At 68.0% G+C, this 17,447-nt stretch overlaps 3 protein-coding genes across 4 annotated transcripts; all 3 read left to right on the top strand.

The window, feature by feature from the left end:
• Positions 1–749: 749 nt before the first annotated feature.
• SLC6A8 (solute carrier family 6 member 8) lies at positions 750–6,527 on the top strand. 2 transcript variants are annotated; one of them, XM_037386625.1, is made up of 14 exons: positions 751–1,069; positions 1,377–1,595; positions 1,952–2,083; positions 2,816–3,089; positions 3,166–3,298; positions 3,558–3,692; positions 3,773–3,876; positions 3,960–4,084; positions 4,157–4,269; positions 4,343–4,480; positions 4,814–4,916; positions 4,989–5,089; positions 5,328–5,498; positions 6,014–6,527. In XM_037386625.1, exons 1-14 carry the CDS (start codon positions 964–966, stop codon positions 6,143–6,145), a joined length of 1,986 nt encoding a protein of 661 aa, XP_037242522.1. In that variant the 5' UTR covers positions 751–963; the 3' UTR covers positions 6,146–6,527. The 2 variants fall into 2 exon arrangements, with proteins under 2 accessions (XP_037242524.1, XP_037242522.1); XM_037386627.1 differs by lacking the exon at positions 1,952–2,083 and having other exon boundaries at positions 750–1,069.
• Positions 6,528–6,611: 84 nt separating this feature from the next.
• Positions 6,612–9,195, top strand: LOC119147505 (epidermal differentiation-specific protein-like). Its single transcript, XM_037386628.1, has one exon. The coding sequence runs from the start codon at positions 7,962–7,964 to the stop codon at positions 9,018–9,020; it is 1,059 nt and encodes a 352-aa protein (XP_037242525.1). The 5' UTR covers positions 6,612–7,961; the 3' UTR covers positions 9,021–9,195.
• Positions 9,196–10,173: 978 nt separating this feature from the next.
• Positions 10,174–16,435, top strand: QARS1 (glutaminyl-tRNA synthetase 1). The gene is made up of 24 exons (XM_037386683.1): positions 10,174–10,343; positions 10,594–10,741; positions 10,819–10,928; positions 11,023–11,098; positions 11,392–11,456; positions 11,684–11,737; positions 11,924–11,981; positions 12,104–12,175; positions 12,346–12,431; positions 12,674–12,760; positions 12,882–12,981; positions 13,103–13,181; positions 13,290–13,398; positions 13,481–13,611; positions 13,718–13,810; positions 13,960–14,097; positions 14,171–14,258; positions 14,338–14,481; positions 14,553–14,657; positions 15,059–15,151; positions 15,414–15,541; positions 15,758–15,824; positions 16,032–16,157; positions 16,256–16,435. Exons 1-24 carry the CDS (start codon positions 10,191–10,193, stop codon positions 16,304–16,306), a joined length of 2,361 nt encoding a protein of 786 aa, XP_037242580.1. The 5' UTR covers positions 10,174–10,190; the 3' UTR covers positions 16,307–16,435.
• The last annotated feature ends 1,012 nt before the right edge of the window (positions 16,436–17,447 follow it).

Here is a 17,447-nt window from a genome sequence, read left to right on the forward strand (position 1 = left end):
CACTCATTAAACATTCTGAACTCCACTCGCCTCTGCTGCCTGCCAGTGTCCCCCAGTGTGCTTTTGGGGCTCCCAGCACCCTGCTGCCCCGGGTGCCTTCATGCTCCACGCCCCCTGATGTGCTGTGGTACCCAGTGCATCCTGCAGCCCCCTGTCTCCCAGGTCCCCTGGCACTCGGTGCACCCTGTAGCTGACTGTCCCCACTGGGCTCTGCTGCTAGTGGGTGCCCCTGGTGTGACATGCTGCTCGCTGTGTCCTGACGTCCCTCAGGGCCGGGCATTTCTTGGTGCACCCCACAGCCGCGGGGGACACCCACTGTCCCCTGATGTGCTGCGGTGCCTGCAGTCACCGGTGCCCGCTGCCTCTCCGTGTGCTCTGCTGCTGGCTGCGCCCTGTTGCCCGGTGTCCGCTGGTGCCATAGTGCCTGGCGTGTCCCGGTGCTAGCGTGGCGGGACTGCCGGTGCCGGTGTCCCCTGCTGCCGGTGTGTCAGGACTGCAAGTCCTGGTGCTCTAGTGCCCGGAGCGCCCCGTCCCGCAGAGCAACCTTTTCGCCTGCTGTCCCCAGTGCCCGGTATCCGCCGGTGGCGCCCCGGTGTCCCGCGGCGTGCCCCCTGTCCCGCTGCCCGCCCCCCGCCTCGCCCCGGTGCCGGTGCGGCGGGACTGCAAGTCCCGTCAAGCCGCGGGCGGGCGGCGCGGCCAATGGGGCTCGGGGGGCGGTGCGGCCGGTCGCTGCCTCCGCCGCCGCCCGGTGCCGCGGCGCAGAGAGCCCCGGAGCGGCCGCGCGGCGCCGGCCCCGCAGCCCGGCTCTGAGCCGCCCGCCCGGCCCGGCCCGCCCCGCCGCGCCCCGCCGCCCTCAATGAGGTTCTTCCGACTCACCTTCAAGTGCTTCGTGGATTGCTTCTGAGCCCCCCCACGGCCACGGAGCCGCCCCCGACCCGCCCCCGCTCCCCGGCCCCCCGCGACATGCCCCCCGTCCCCGCCGACACGGCCGCCCCGCAGCCGCCCGCCGCCCCGCGACGCGACGCCGCAGCCGCCGCGGCCGCCGCCGCTGCTGCCCCCGCGGGCTCCGGTAAGCGGGAAGCGCCGGGGAGGGATGAGGTTCGGGGATGGGGGGGGGGGGAGGTGTCCACGGCCACGCGCGACCGCGGCGCGCCCCCTCCCGCCGCCGCGGGGTGAGTCACCGCTCTGCATTGTGACGTCACGCGACTGCCTGACATCTGACGTCACGCCCCTTCACGCGGAGAGGGGCGCGCGGCGGCGGGGGGGGCGGCAGGCGCGGGGGGACCTTCGGTCTCCCCGCGCTCCCCCCCTCCCCGCGCGCGCCCCACGGGCGCACGTGACGGCAGCGTGCCCCCCCCCCCGCCCCGTCTCGGCAGAGGGCCGCGGCGAGGCGGAGGGCACGGACCCCCCCGCGGCGGGCGAGGAGCGGGCAGTGACGGCGCCGCTGGTGGGACCCCCCGGCCCCCCGAAAGCGGCCGCCCCCGAGCGGGAGACGTGGACCCGGCAGATGGATTTCATCATGTCCTGCGTGGGTTTCGCCGTGGGGCTGGGCAACGTCTGGCGCTTCCCCTACCTGTGTTACAAGAACGGCGGAGGTGAGCCCCGTGCCCGCCCCGTGGAGGGGGGGCACCCCACGGCGCGTGGGAGCACCCCGCTTTCCACCTCACAGTGTGCGTGGGTGCCTCCCCGGTGCAAGGGGCCGCCCGCGGGGGCTTGTGGGGCACCCCACGGGTGTCCGGCGTACCGGCGGCGTGGGGGTCCGTGGGGAGCCCCCCGCCACCTGCCCGCCCTGACCTACATCGGCGGCGCGGCGAGGGGAGGGCGCGGAGGCGCCTTTGCCATTCGCTGCGCCCGGGCGGGCGGCGCGGGGAGGGAAGGGGGACCCGGGGGGACCCGGGGGGGGCGGCGGCGGCTGAGCCGGCCCCGTGCCCCCTCCCCCCCCCGGCCCCAGGCGTCTTCCTCATCCCCTACCTGCTCATCGTCTTCGTGGGCGGCATCCCCGTCTTCTTCCTGGAGGTGGCCCTGGGGCAGTTCATGAAGCAGGGGGGCATCGCCGCCTGGAACATCGCCCCCCTCTTCAAGGGTAACGCCGCGCCCTGCCCGTGGCCCCGTGCTCCCTGCCCGTGGCCCCTGGCACCCTGTGCCCTGCCCAGGGGCCCCAGTGCCCTGCGCGGGGCTGGCAGCGCCCTGCCGGCACCCTGCCTGGGCACCGGCTGCCTGCACCCTGCGCGCGCCCTGCCTTCTCCTGTGCACCTTGCCCACGTCCCACTGCTACTCTGCACCCCAGCCAAGGGTGGCAGCTGCCTGCGCCCGTGCCCCGTGGCACCCTGTGCTGCCTTGCTTGCCCCTGCCGCTCCCTGCCTGCGTGCCGCTGGCCTCCCTGGGGGCTGCTGGATCCCCACCTCAGCAGTGTCCTGCCGGCTTCCCTGCACTGTGCCCCGCCAGCTCCCCTCTGTCCTTGCCGTGCTGCTGCTTATCCGTATCCTGTCCTGTCCCGTCCCCCGCCAGCTCCCCCCTTTCCCGTCCCCACCAGCTCCCCCCTGTCTCGCCTAAGGCAGCCAGCTCCCCCCTGTCCCCGTCCCTGCCAGCTCCCCCCTGTCCTGTCCCACCCAGGGCAGCCAGCTCCCCGCAGCCCCACCGGCTCCTCCCCTGCCTTGCGCTGGGCTGCTGGCTCCCTGTGTCCCCACCAGCACCCCATGTCCAGCCCCGTCCGCGCCAGCAGCCCCTGTTCCACCCCAGGCTGCCAGTTCCCCCACCCCGCTGGGCTGCCAGGTACCCATGGGTGCCCGCGGGCTGTGATCTCCCTGTGCCGCAGGTCTGGGCCTGGCTTCCATGGTGATCGTCTTCTTCTGCAACTCCTACTACATCATGATCCTGGTGTGGGGTCTCTTCTACCTGGTGCACTCGCTGACGGACACTCTGCCCTGGGCCACCTGCGGCCACGCCTGGAACACCGAGCAGTGCGCTGAGCTCTTCCACCTTGAGCTCTGCCGCAACAGCAGCAGCAATGCCAGCGCCGACGCTGGCCCCTTCAACCTCAGCTGCGCTGACCTGGCCAGCAAGCGCTCGCCCGTCATCGAGTTTTGGGAGTGAGCGTGGGGACCAGGGGGTCTTGCCTGGGGCTGGGGGTGTCGTGCTGGCACTCATCACAGCCCCATTCTGCAGGAACAAGGTGCTGCGGCTCTCGGGGGACCTCAGCGAGCCAGGGGACATGAACTGGCAGATGATCCTCTGCTTGGTCACCACCTGGGTCGTCGTCTATTTCTGCATCTGGAAGGGTGTCAAGTCAACCGGGAAGGTGATGCTGGCCAGGCAGGGAGGGACACATTGGGGCCACTGGCATGTGGGGAGGGGACTGCAGCACACAACACTGCTGGCTCCTGCCCTCCCGTGCTGTACACTATGAGGGTGCAAAAACCCCTGTCCCACATCTGTCTGAGAGGTGCCACCAGCCACTGGGGACGTCCCCAAGCCCCAGTCCCGCTGGGACACCTGTGGCACATGATGGAGAGTCCCAGCCTGATGGGGAGGTCTCACTGGCACCAACATCTCTGCAGATTGTCTACTTCACGGCACTCTTCCCCTACGTGGTCCTCATCCTGCTGCTGGTCCATGGGGTGACACTGCCCGGGGCACTGGGCGGCATCGTCTACTACCTGAAACCCGACTGGTCCAAGCTGGCTGAGGCGCAGGTGAGGGCAGTGGGGAGGGCGGAAGGGGGCTGAGCGCTGGGCACCCTCCCCACACCCCGACGCCCTCCCTTGCGCCCTAGGTCTGGATCGATGCTGGCACCCAGATCTTCTTCTCCTACGCCATTGGGCTGGGTGCCCTGACCGCGCTGGGCAGCTACAACCGCTTCCATAACAACTGCTACAGGTAGGGCTGTGCTGGCTGTAGGGTGTCCCCCAGTGTCCCCCCCCCGTGTCCCCCCAGCGCCCCCTAACCCACTCTGCCCACAGGGATGCCTACATCCTGGCCGTGATCAACAGCTCCACCAGCTTCTTTGCCGGCTTCGTCGTCTTCTCTGTGCTGGGCTTCATGGCCTCTGAGCAAGGCGTGGACATCTCCAAGGTGGCCGAGTCCGGTGAGTGTCCATTGGCACCCTGTCCCCTGTGTCCACCCCTGGGGTGGCACCACTGACCCCGCTCTCCCGCAGGCCCTGGGCTGGCTTTTATCGCCTACCCCAAAGCTGTGACACTGATGCCCTTGTCCCCGCTCTGGGCCACGCTTTTCTTCTTCATGCTCCTTGTGCTGGGGCTGGACAGCCAGGTGCGATGGCAGGTGGGGGGATGGGGAGGGGACGGGGTGGCATGTCCCCACTGAGCCCCGCTCTCTGCTACAGTTTGTCGGTGTGGAGGGTTTCATCACGGGCATCCTGGACCTGTTCCCCCAGCCGGGGGCTGGCTCGCTGCGCCGCGAGCTCACCGCTGCGCTCTGCTGTGTCGTCTGCTGCCTCATCGACCTCTCCATGGTCACGCAGGTGGGGGACATGGCAGGGACACCTATGCCTGCCCCCAGGACATCACCTCCCATGGGGCCCCAGCACATGGTGGGAGCTCCCCGGGGCTGCGGCACCCGTGGCAGTGGGGGGTGCCCATGGCATGGGGGTGCCTGTAGCTGGGAGGTCTCCATGCCACGGGGGTGCCTGTCATCGTGGGGGTGCTGTGGGAGCACAGGGTGCCCACGGCATGCAGGGTGGCCATGCCAGGTGGGGCACCGGCACGGCAAGGCTGTGCCCATGCCAGTGTGCAGGCACCCAGCCAGCATGGGGCAGCCAGCACAGCCCTGGTGACACGCGGTGCCGTCCCGGCAGGGCGGCATGTACGTGTTCCAGCTCTTTGACAACTACTCGGCCAGTGGGATCACGCTGCTGTGGCAGGCTTTCTGGGAGTGCGTGGTCATTGCCTGGGTTTACGGTGAGGCCAGGGGGACACGGGTGGGGGACACAAGGGGACCCAGGAGCCCAGCTGACACCCTTCTTGCTGCAGGTGCCGACCGCTTCATGGACGATGTGGCCCGCATGATCGGCTATCGGCCCCTGCCCTTCATGAAGTGGTGCTGGGCCGTGGTGACGCCACTGGTCTGCGTGGTGAGCGGGGCTGCCCCGCGTGGGGACACGCGTGTGCGTGTGTGTGCGCGCTGCCCCGGCCGTGCCACGGGCACCGCGCTCCCCCAGGCGGCTGCTTCGGGCACGGCAGCCACGGGGTGACACGCGTGTCTCGGTCATGGGCCAACACGCATGTCAGGGCCGTGGGGTAACTCACGTGGGGGTTTTGGAGCCACCAGCCCCCTGCCCCGTGGCACCTCACCCCCCTCTCTCCACCCAGGGCATCTTTGTGTTCCACGTGGTGAACTACAAGCCGTTGACCTACAACAAGACGTACGTGTACCCGTGGTGGGGGGACGCCATCGGCTGGGTCCTGGCACTGTCTTCAATGCTCTGCATCCCCTGCACCGTCCTCTACAAGCTCCTGCGCTGCAAAGGCTCCCTGCGAGAGGTGAGGGCGGCACAGAGGGGTTCCTGCTGCCTCCGTCCTCACCCCATCTCAGCCATCCTTGTCCCTGTCCCCATCTCAGTCCTGTCCCCATTCAGAACCCAGCAATGCCCACATTGCCATCTCATCCCTGTCCCCAGTCAAATCCCGTCCCTGTCCCCATCCCTTTCGGATTTCCACCCCGTCCCCATCCCTGTCTCACTCCCAACCTCACCTGAATCCTATCCTTACTTACATCACTGTCTCAGCCCCATCCCTGTCATTCTCACTCCCAGCCAAATTGTGTCTCCATCAGTTTCAGTCCCACCCCCATCTCATCCTTGTCCCCGTGCAGTCCCACTCCCTCTCTCAATCCCATTTCAATCCCCTCCCTGTCCCAGCCTCACCTCCATCCCCACCCAAATCCCACCCCTGTCCCCATCTCGGTCCCATCCCTGTGCAGCGGGGGGATGCTCCATGCTGGGTTGAGGCAGTCCCCAGTGCTGCCGTCCCTGGGTGCTGACACAGCGTCCCCGCAGCGCTGGCAGCTCCTGACCACTCCGATCTGGGGCCACCACCACCTGGAGTACCTGACACCTGAGGCAGAAGCCAAATTGCTGGCCCCAGAGCCCCCCAAGGAGAAGGCGACGCTCTTCGAGACTGTGATCTGAGCATGGGGAGGGTCGCACTGCTCCCGCCCGCCATAGCAATAATGCCAGCACTGCCTCCCACCCACGCTGCCCGCGCCCCCCGTGCTGCCCCAGCCCGCTGGCCTCGCCGCAGGGGGGGTGTGCGCGACAGCGAGGTGGGGGGGTTCTGGTGGCCGTGGGGCCGGGGCGGCCGCAGGGAGCGGGAGGGGTCCCTGGCGCGGGGGAGCGTGGCAGCCCGGGGGGCCGGCGGGGAGGCTGCGAGCCGGGGGAGCCAGCAGGACAGCCCTTCCCCAGCCCCCGCCCGTGGCCCCCGCGGCCCCCCGCTCACTAACCGCTTCCTGTAGCGTTTGTCTGGTGTAACCCCGACCGCCCCAACATCTGGCAATAAACTGGGAGACCCTGGCAGCCCCGGCACTGCAGGCACGGGAACAGCGGCACCGGCAGTGGGAAGCTTGGGGGGGAGATGTGGGGTGGCACTTGCGTGTGGGACGGAGGTTTGGGGGGGAACAGGGCTCAGGGATGTGGGGACATCTGCATTCCTCTCCTGGGTGATTTGGGGCTGGGGCAGGACAGGCTGCCTGAGCGGTGGGGTCTCCATCCTCATACACCACAGGATGTGGGTGCCTGCAGGCGGTGCCAAACCCAGGTTCCCCTGTGGGACTGGGGTACCCCATGCCCCACTTCCCAGCCCCACGGGGCAGATTTCAGCCCAGAGGCTTTGGGGGTCCTGCCTGTCCCCAGCTCAACACAGGGGCTTCTGGGGTGGGTCATGATCCAGCCAGGAGCTGCTCATGTCTATTTTGGGGTTCTCTGCTCCCTGTGCTGTGCCATAGGGACAGCCCTGGGCTGGGGAGGGCTGTGGGGGCACAGGCAGGAGAAGCCAGAGGCTCTGCCTGCCCTAGACCCCTTGAGCTGCCTCAACCCCAGTGCCAGCCGGGGAGCGCATGTGCCCTGTGCCCTGCACCGGTGGCTCCTGTGGAGGCTAGCTCCAGCCCATGCCATGGGGACCCACACGGTACCCTGAGGAAGCCCGTGGCACATTGTGCTTGGGGCGGCTGCCAGCTGTCCCTGTGCCCTGGCTGGGCATCAGAGTCCCACTGTGCCCAGTGCTGGCACCCATCACTGTCCAGCAGCGTTGTGACCATCCTGCTCATGGAGACACAAGGCAGAAGTGCTACCACCTGCCCTGGCCATGCTTGCACGCAGGGCTGGGGCAGTGGTGCTATGCCAGGGCAGGTCATGTCCTGCGTCCGGGGGCACCAGGGTGCTGAGCAGCTTGTCTCGGGGTGCTGGCTCACCCTACCACGATACTCTCTCACCCCACTGGGGCGAGCCGGCAGTTCCTGCCCCACCGGCAATGCACACCATAATTAGTGCGGGCAGGGCGGAAGCATCAGTGATAATTGTCAGTGACTCGTTAGCACTGGAGCGCTGCGTGCCTAGGGCACAGCAGGACTTTCCAGCAGGGCTGGTCTGCGAGGCCGGCTGGCATCCCAGTGCACCGGCCGCGGTACAGCCGTGCGGGGCCTGGCTGGCTCCCAGCCGCCGGAGCGGAGCTGGGCGCGGGTGCGGGGGCGAGCGCCGTCATTGCCTTCGCTTCGTGCCGCAGCACGCCCTGGCCCCGCCACCCCCTCGTAAAAGGCACAGCTGCGGGCTGGTGTTGGGGTGCTGCTGGCACAGACGGTGAGAGCTCAAGGACCAGGCAGAGGAGAGGGGATAAAGGGGTGCCAGGGTGCCCCCTCGCTGGCCAGGCTTTCCCCACAGGTTTCCCACGTGAGCCCACACGAGGGGACTTGACGTGCGTGTTGTCCTGGTAGGGGTGGGCACCCACGGCACCATGAACCAGATCGTGGTGTACGAGCGTGCCAATTTTGAGGGGCTGAGACGGGAGTTCACCTGCGACGTGCCCGACCTCCACGAGTTGGATTTTGGGGATTGCATTGCCTCCCTGAAGGTGGTGGGACAGCCTTGGATCGCCTACACGGACCCCAAGTACGAGGGAGAGCCACACGCCTTTGAGGAGGGTGAGTACCCCTCCGTGGGACGGCCCAACAGCTTCTCATCACTGCGCCTTGTGCACCATGACCTGGGGGACCCCCAGATCGTACTCTATGAGCGCCCCAACTTTCAAGGCGCCTGCAAGGTGGTGACAGAGGAGACCAACCTGGCGTACGGGTACTTCAACGACCGGGTGGCCTCCCACATAGTGCAGCGAGGTGTCTGGCTGCTCTACCAGCATCCCGGCCGGGGTGGCTGGCACTGCGTGGCATGGCCCGGTGAGCGTCTTGCAGACTACAAACCTGAGCTGAACTTCCAGGCTCGGCTGTCCCACCTGCGCCCGCTGCGGCCCGGGCAGCCCCTGGTCTCAGCGCGTCTCCTCTGGGAGCAGAAGCGGGTGGAAGCGGAGCGGGAAGTGCTGGTGGATGAGATCGAAGGGGTGAATGAGACTGAGTCGGAGCAGGTGCTGGCAGCCAGCAGCAGCAGGGAGTATGGCACCACGCTCTGGCAGAGCTTCCACTTCAGCAACACCACCAGCCTCAAAGCCGGGCTCTCTTTCACGTTGACCGTGGAAGCCTCCAACATCTTCACGGTGCAGAAAGGGCGCAGTGAATCCAGCACCCGCCGGGAACGCGTGGAGGTGCAGCTGCCGGCAAAGATCCCCCCCCACACGGCACTCAGCATCCAGGTCTTGCGGAAGGAGGTGACGCTCTCCATCCCGGTGCTGCTCACCATCACCCAGAACGAAACTGTTCGTACGGAGATGGGCGAGTATCGCAGCATCTCGGGTACCAACATTAGTGTCCGCTATAGCCTGAAGCCTCTGCCAGCTGAAGGCAGGGAGCAGGCAGCTACTGAGGGGACAGAGCCAGTGCCTGGCACTGGGATGGAGCTATAGCTCCATCCCAGTGCCAGTCGGTGGTGTGGGACCCCCAGGAACCCCAGCATTGCCTGCCCAACCTGCCCATGGAGGAGCCAAGACCTGCCTTGCCTGGCCGTGTCCGGTGGCTCTGGCTGGCAGGACATGATGGTGCCTCCTCCCACCAGGTGTTGCCAATAAACCCCCTTCCCCAACTGCTCAGGTCTGCTGCTGCTGGTGTGGGGGTGGGCTTGGGGGTGGACACCAGACTGGAAGAGCCAGGGGACGATGCGGAGAGCTGGGTAAGCTGCGGGCATCAGGCTGGGGGAGTCAGTGGACACTGTGCTGGGGAAGCTGGGGGGACACTGGCTGGGGGACACACAGGATGCTGGCCTGGGGAGACACCAGACTGGGGAAGTTGGGGGGACACCAGGCTGGGGTAGCCAGAGGATACTGGCATGGAGGGGCACTGGACTGGGGGAGCTGGGGACACCAGACTGGGGAAGTTAGGAGGCACTGGGCTGGGGTAGCCAGGTGTTGCTGGCCTGGGGGGACACTGGGTTTGGGGAACACCAGACTGGGGAAACTGGGGGAACACTGGTCTGGGGTTGCTGAGGATACTGGCTAGACAGGACACCAGGCTGGGGGCGGGGTCAGGAGGACACCGGGCTGGGAAGACACAGAGGGAAGGCAAGGGAGGGAGCAGTGGGCTGGGGGGCCGGGGGCTACCGGGCCGGAGCAGCCACCGCCACCCCCGGCATAGCCCTTCGGGCACGTGTGTGTCCCCCGGCCGGAGGCGGGGCCCGTCCGCGGGGCAGGCGGGGGCCCGGGGAGCGGCGAGCCTTCCGCCGGGGCCGCTCTGGGCGGGCGGCGGCTGCCGGGTGAGGACAAAGGGCCGCGGGCGGTGGGTGCGGGGCGGGGCCTGGCACAGGCGTGGCCCGCCCCCGCCCCCCCTGCCCCTCCCCTGCCCCGCCCCCCACGTGGTCGTCGCCACCGCCTGGCTCTTTAAATGATGCAACCGGCCGCAGGCTTAGCCACGCCCCCTGCGTCCCTATTCGCGGAGCCAGCACCGAGCTCCCCCGTCCCGTTGGTCGAGGGGTGTCCCTCTTAATGTCGATTGGCTCGAACTGTGCCGGCCACCCGCCCTCCCCGCTCCGATTGGCTGGGCGTGGCCCCGCCCCCCGGGCGGGCGGTGGAGGCGACAGCAGCATGGCGGCGGCGGCGGCGGTGGGGGCGATGGCGACGGAGGAGGCGGAGGAGGCGTTGCGGCTTTTCACTGGCATCGGCCTCAGCGAGGCCAAAGCCCGCGAGACGATGCGCAACGGGGCGCTCAGCGCGCTGCTCCGCCAGGCCGTGCTGCAGGTGCGCCCGCTGCGGGCCCCCGCCCCGCTCCCCCGGTCCCCGGTGCGGCGGCGTCACCCCCGGGACCCCCCGGCCCCGCCTCCCCGCGCTCACCTCCCCGGGACCCCCCGGCCCCGCCTCCTCTCGCCCCCGCCGAGCGGCCCCGGCCCTTGGCGCTCCCCGCCCGGCCACCCCCGTCCCGCCCCGGGGCCGCCGGTTCGCCAGGGCTGAGCCCCGGGCCCGCCGTGACACTTCCCCGGGGCGGCGGCAGGCTCGGAGCGCGCTGGGCCCGGCCCTGGACAAAGGCACCGGGACGCTGCTGTACAACGCGGCCGCCCGCCTCAGGGACCCGAAGCACCTCGGCTTCGTTGTCGGCTACATCGTGCGCAGGGAGATCCTCACCGACCTGCAGCTCAGCGGTACCGTGCGGCTCCGGCACCCCCCTGGCCCTGGCTGGCGGCCCCGGGCCCTGCTGCTCACCCCCCTCTGTCCCCAGCCGCCCTGGAGTACGTGAGGAGCCACCCGCTGGAGCCCCTGGACGCGGCGGACTTCGAGCGGGCCTGTGGGGTAGGGGTGTGCGTCACCCCCGAGCAGATCGAGGAGGCGGTGAGTGGGGCACCGGGCAGCTGGACGGGGCGGCCCCGGGTGCTGCGCTCCCTGCCCGCCCCGCTCACCCCGGCCGCCCCGTTCTCCCGCCCAGGTGGAGGCCGTGATCGGCGAGCACCGAGCAGAGCTGTTGGCCGAGCGCTACCGCTTCAACATGGGGCTGCTGATGGGTGAGTGGGGGGCGCCGGCACAGCCCCTGCTTGGCGCTGGCGGGTCCCCCTGTTCTGACTCTGCCAGCGCCGCTACCTCCTCCCTTGGATCCTGAGAGCCAGCCCGTGTCCCTGGGCTGTCCCAGGCCCAGCTGCTGCGGCGCTGGCTGTGCCGCAGCCCACCCGATGCAGGGGAGACGTCCTGCCGTGTCCCCTGTGCAGGCAGGGCTGTGGGTGGCTGCCACCTGTGGTGCCATGGATGGAGCCCCTCGGGCTGGGCTGTGCCCCTCACCCCCGGGGTGCCCTGTCCACAGGGGAGGCACGGAGCCGGCTGCGCTGGGCAGACGGGAAGACCATCAAGAACGAGGTGGACCTGCAGGTGGGTGTGAGGGCAATGGGTCAGGTGCTGCTTGGGGTGGTGGCCCCTGTCGGTGCCCTTCCCGGTGTGGGACCTGCTGGCCTGTCTCAAGGGAGGGCCAGTGCTGGGGACAGCCTGCCCCGGGTAGGTGCGGGCAGGGTGAGGGGGGTGACAGCTGAACAGGGCCACCTCCAGGCCTTGGGGCACCGGGAGCCTTTTCTAGTCCTGTCTGTGTCGCTTTTCTCCAGGTGCTGCATTTGCTGGGACCAAAGACAGAAGCTGACCTGGAAAAGAAGCCAAAGGTGAGGAGGAGGGGGAAGCAGGGAACTGTGATGGTATTTCCCTGCTGAGCATCCCAAATAGCTGCTCTGGGCCCAGGCACCACCATGGGCATGGGTCCAAGGGAGCGCTGGGGGCAGCAGGCTGGGCCAGGAAGGGAAGGTGTGTGCTGGAGCTGGGCACTCAGGATGCTGTGCTGGTCCCTGCAGGCTGCAAAGGCCCGACCAGCCCCGGCAGAGAAGCAGAAGGCAGCCGTGGTGGAGAACGGTAAGAGATTGTCCTCCTGCGGGCAGCTTCCCTGGCCCTTCGGTTTCTGGTTGGGACCTGCCTCTGAGCTGGGCCCTGGGAACTGCAGTCAGGCCCCTGCTCAGGCCTGTCTCTTCCCCCAGGTGAGGTGTGCACAGAGACACGGACACTGCTGGAGCAGCTGCGGGGAGAAGCCCTCAAGTTCCACAGGCCGGGTGAGTGCGAGGAGCCTCTGCCATGTGTGGGGCTGCTCCACCAGCTCTGCACCTGGCCCTAGCTCTCCATGCTGTGGGAGACCAGACCAGCGCTGTGTCTTCCCATCCTGGCTGCTTGGGCTTGGCTTGCTTTGGGCAGTGCTGCAGCCCTGAGCATTCCCTACCCACAGGAGAGAACTACAAGACGGAGGGCTACGTGGTGACGCCCAACACCATGGCTCTGCTGAAGCAGCACCTGGCAATCACGGGTGGGCAGGTAAGACCATGTCCCTCAGCCCAGCGGTTCCCTGTGAGGGTGGCACTGCTGTGCCAGGCTCCAGTGGGTGGGTGGGGTGGCTGGGCAAACACACAGCTCACCGAGGGCACGGCCAGAGGCAGCAATGATGTGACTCAGAGAGGGTGTGTGGGATCACTGGGGGCTCATGTCAGTGCCCCTGCTGCCGGGGAGGGGGACAGTCTCCTGCCAAAGGACAGAGGTGTTCCGTTTCCCCCCTGCAGGTGCGGACACGGTTCCCTCCTGAGCCCAATGGGATCCTGCACATTGGCCATGCCAAGGCCATCAACTTCAACTTCGGCTACGCCAAGGTGAGAAGCACCAAGGCCTGCTGGCAGCTCACCCTGGCCCCTGCCTCCCACCGCTGCTTGGCCACTGGCCTGGCCCTGCAGTCCCTCAGGGAACCGCTGCTCACTGTGCCCCTGTCCCCAGGCCAACGGTGGTGTGTGCTTCCTGCGCTATGATGACACCAACCCCGAGAAGGAGGAGGAGAAGTACTTCACAGCCATCCGGGAGATGGTGGAGTGGCTGGGTGCGGCTCGGGCTGGGGCGGGCAGGATCGGGCCAGGCACTGCTGGGGACATCTCTGCATGCAGGTCCTGCTGCTGAGCCCTGGTGTTGTCTCTAACCCACTGTTTCCCCTGTCCCCACAGGCTACCAGCCCTATGCAGTGACCCATGCATCAGATTACTTTGACCAGCTCTACACCTGGGCCCTGGAGCTCATTCGCAGGTGAGCATGCCGGGGTGGTATGGATGCAGTAGGGCAGTGTGGATGTCCAGTGCTGGGGCTCCATCTCACCCAGGGGATGGGCCTGGTGACGGCGTTTCCTCTCCATAGGGGCCAGGCATATGTCTGCCATCAGAAGGTTGAGGAGATCAAGGGCCACAACCCACCACCATCACCATGGCGGGACCGGCCTGTGGAGGAGTCACTCCTGCTCTTTGAGGTACCCCTGGCTGGGGCAGGCGCTGCGTGCCTGTGGGGGCCGGGTCTGTGGCTCAGCTGACAGCTGCCCCCCTGCTCCACAGGACATGCGAAAGGGCAAGTTTGGGGAGGGGGAGGCCACGCTGCGGATGAAGCTGGTGATGGAGGATGGGAAGATGGACCCCGTCGCCTACCGTGTCAAGTTCACTCCACACCACCGCACTGGGGACAAGTGGTAAGAAGGGCCTGTGGCATCCTGGCATGTGTTGTGGGGGTGGGTCTGCGTCTGCCGGGAGTGGGGAGGTGTTGGGAGGGGAGCAGCACCGGGCTCTGCCTTGCAGGTGCATCTACCCCACGTATGACTACACACACTGCCTCTGCGACTCCATTGAGCACATCACACACTCCCTCTGCACCAAGGAGTTCCAGGCCAGGTGAGTGCTGAGCTGGACCTGGTGGGGCAGCTCTGTGGGGGAGCAGCTGGCCGTGTCCCAGTGGCTGCCAAAGTGCTGGGAACAGTGTGCCCGTGGGGCTGTGGGTGGGCATGAGGCTCAGCCGGGCTGTGCTGGTGCCTCCCTTGCAGGCGCTCCTCCTACTTCTGGCTGTGTAACGCACTGGATGTCTACTGCCCTGTGCAGTGGGAGTATGGGCGCCTGAACCTGCTCTACACTGTTGTCTCCAAGAGGAAAATCATCCGACTGGTGGAGACGGGTGCTGTGAGGTAGGAGCAGGGCCAGCAGACAGGGTGGGTCCCACCTGGGGCATGCCTGGCTGTCACATCGGTGTTTTCTCAGGGACTGGGATGACCCACGGCTCTTCACGCTGACAGCCCTGCGCCGGCGAGGCTTCCCCCCTGAAGCCATCAACAACTTCTGTGCCCGGGTAGGTGCCAGGGGCAGGATGGGATGGGGCAGGTGGATGCGTCTTCTGGCTGGTGTGGTGACAGCAGGCTGTCCCGCAGGTTGGTGTGACAGTGGCCCAGGCAACAATGGAGCCACATCTGCTGGAGGCGTGTGCGCGAGAGGTGCTGAACGAGCAGGCCCCTCGTGCCATGGCTGTCCTGGAGCCCCTCAAGGTCACCATCACCAACTTCCCTGCCCCAAAGGTGAGACTGCCATGGGCTGGGGTGGGAGTGTGGTTCCCCGAGGTCAGCATTCACTCCCTCCTTCTTCCCAGGCACTCGAGGTCCTTGTGCCCAACTTTCCATCTGATGAGAGTCGGGGTTTTCACAAAGTGCCCTTCCAGTCCACCATCTACATCGAGGAGACAGACTTCAGGGAGGTGAGCTGGGCCCACTGGGCCATACTGCCCTGTCTCCTGGGAGCAACAGCTCAGGTGCCTGGCAGCGCTGGGAGTGATGCTGGTGCTGCACAGGGCACAGGTAGGTTCAGGCACCTGACTGCAACTCCCAAATGTGCCAGCAGCTCTGATGGACACCAGGGCAATGCCCACTATACTCAGCCTGGCTGGGATATGTCCAACCAATAGTGCTCACACCTGGCCTGTGCACTGGAGAACATCCCGCAGCAATGTGGGAGTTCAGACAGCCATGGATGCGCCGATCCCTGGGATGGCAGGAGGTGGGGGGAAGGGGATGCAGTCATGGGGACAGAGACACATGCTAGAGGAGGGACCTGCTACCTGTGCTGAGCCCCCTCTTGCAGCCCTGAACTCTCTTGCAGGAGCTGGACAAGGGCTACAAGCGCCTGGCTCCTGGGCAGCCGGTGGGGCTGCGCCATGCTGGCTACGTCATTGCTGTCCAGAACGTCATCAAGGTGGGTGGCTTTGGGCACCGGTGACATGAGGTTGGGCTGTGGGATGGCAGGACATGGCTATGCCCCACCAGGGAAGGGCAGCGATGGTCATCTCAGGCTGTGGGCACAGTGCAGGTGCAGACTGCCAGCCCTGTGCCTCGCAGTGGGGAGCAAGGTGGCTCTGAGCAGGGGGGCTGGCGGTTCAGCCCCAGGGCTGCCTTGTGGCATAGGGCCCCGCTGCCTGACCGCTGCTTGATGGCTCCGCTTGTCTCCTCTCCCCTAGGATGCCAGCGGGCGCGTGATCGAGCTGGAGGTGACCTGCACCAAGTCAGATGTGGCAGAGAAGCCCAAAGCCTTCATCCACTGGGTGTCAGAGCCGCTGGTGTGTGAAGTGCGGCTCTACGAGCGGCTGTGAGTACCCGGCTTCCTGCGGAGGCACAGGTGCAAGCTCAGCGGTGCTGGAGCGGCAGCATGGCCATGCACCAGCGGGCTCTGCTGGGGTCTGCCCAGCTCCTTGCCTGGGAAGATGCTGCTGTGGGGTCCTGTGAGTTGCTGCCCCATGGCTGCCATGGGGTACCACATCCCCCTGTGCAGCGGCTTTGGGGTGAGTCTCTTGTCTCGTGGCAGGTTTTTGCACAAAAATCCCGAAGACCCGTCGGAGGTGCCTGGTGGTTTTCTGAGTGACCTCAACCCTGTGAGTAGTGGCAGGAGCTGGGATTATGGGCCCAGGGGGAGCTGGGGATGTCCTGCACCCACACCCAAGGCACCCACTTCTGTGTGACCCCTATGCTCCCTGGGAAGGGCCCTGCCGTGTCCTGACAGGGAGAGGGGCTGGGGCGAGCAGGGCTGTGGAGGGGGAAGAGGAGCTGGGGGTGCTGGCTGAGCTGCCTCCCCCTGCCAGGACTCCATGCGTGTGGTCCACAACGCCCTGCTCGACAGCTCCGTCCTCTCGGCCCGGCACTTTGACAAGTTCCAGTTTGAGCGTCTGGGCTACTTCTCTGTGGATCCTGACAGCAAGGAGGGGAAGGTGAGCCCTGGGGAGGGGGCAGCGGGGCTGCCCCGGCCCACCGTAGAGCTACCCCGGCCCACCATGGGGCTCCGAGCTGACCCTCTGCCTCTCCCCAGATGGTGTTCAACCGGACGGTGACGCTGAAGGAGGACCCTGGCAAGGCCTGAGGGACCCACCGCTGCCGCGCTGCTGTGGTGCTGCTTCCCAGGGTCCCTGTGCACCCTCAGTGCCGCCGTGCCTTGGCGCAGCCCCCCGGGGCGCCCCACAGCATCACCTCAATAAATGGAGCATCCCAGCCTTGTCTCTGCGCTGTCACTGCCTCCTGTCCCCTGGGCTCAGCCTTGGGGTGCTGGGGTCGGGGGTCTCCCCTCTTCCAGGGGGGTCGGGATCTGCTCCCACCCTCTGTGCAGGGCTGGTGCCCCCGCGGGAGCTGCAGTTTCCCCCTGCCCTGAGCCCGTGAGGCTGGGTGGGAGGGGGTGGCGGGGTGGGATGGAGGGTCCCGGGGCCTGCGGTGGGCTTCGGGGGCGGGCGAGGTGCACACTGTGTACAAACACCGCCGGAGCCGGCCCCCCTTAAGGTGGACTCTACTCCGGTGGCCCGTGCCCGGCCCCGTGCCGGGGGCGTGGGGCTGCCCCGGTGGGACCGACGTGGCCCCCGTGCCCTGAGCGCCGGGGCCGGGGTCTCGGCCCTGCCGGGGTGGAGGAAGGCCCCGCTCGGCCCCCACGGGCCACCTTAAGCGGCAGCGCGGACGGGCAGGCCGCGCCGAGCACATGGGCACGTTAAAGCAGCCCCGGCTCGGCCCCGCGGTGCGGGGACCCCTCGCCCCGACGGGGGAGCCTTCGCCACGCGATGTCGCCCGGGGGCGGGGCGCAGCCCCCACTGGTACCGGCCGCGGAGGCCGCAGCGCCTTCCGCTGGGAGCCCCTGCCCTGGGGTCTCGCCCACCCGTGGGGTGGCGCGGAGCCACCCCCGGCTGCTGCCTGGGGGTCGCGGCCGGGCCGCCCCCGCCTGCCGCGGAGCCCCGGGGCGGCTGCGCTGGACCCCTCTGCCGGCGGAGCCCCACGGTCACGCGTGTCGGTGGCGTCCCGAGCCCCGCGGCAGGACCCGTCCTGTCCCGCGTGGTGGGTCATCGCCCCCCGCGTGTCCCGGACGACCGGACGACCCCCGTGCCCACCCGCGTCCCCCCGCGGAGGGCGCCCCCCAGCGGCCGCCCCCTCCCCTCCCCTCCGGGGCGCGGCCCCTTTAAGCTGCGAGGCGGGCCGGGGCTCTGCGCTCTCGCGGGACTTGGGGGCCCCGCTCTCGCGAGGCT

Source organism: Falco rusticolus, chromosome 4, assembly GCF_015220075.1.
Source record: "Falco rusticolus isolate bFalRus1 chromosome 4, bFalRus1.pri, whole genome shotgun sequence".
NCBI classification, from domain to species: domain Eukaryota; kingdom Metazoa; phylum Chordata; class Aves; order Falconiformes; family Falconidae; genus Falco; species Falco rusticolus.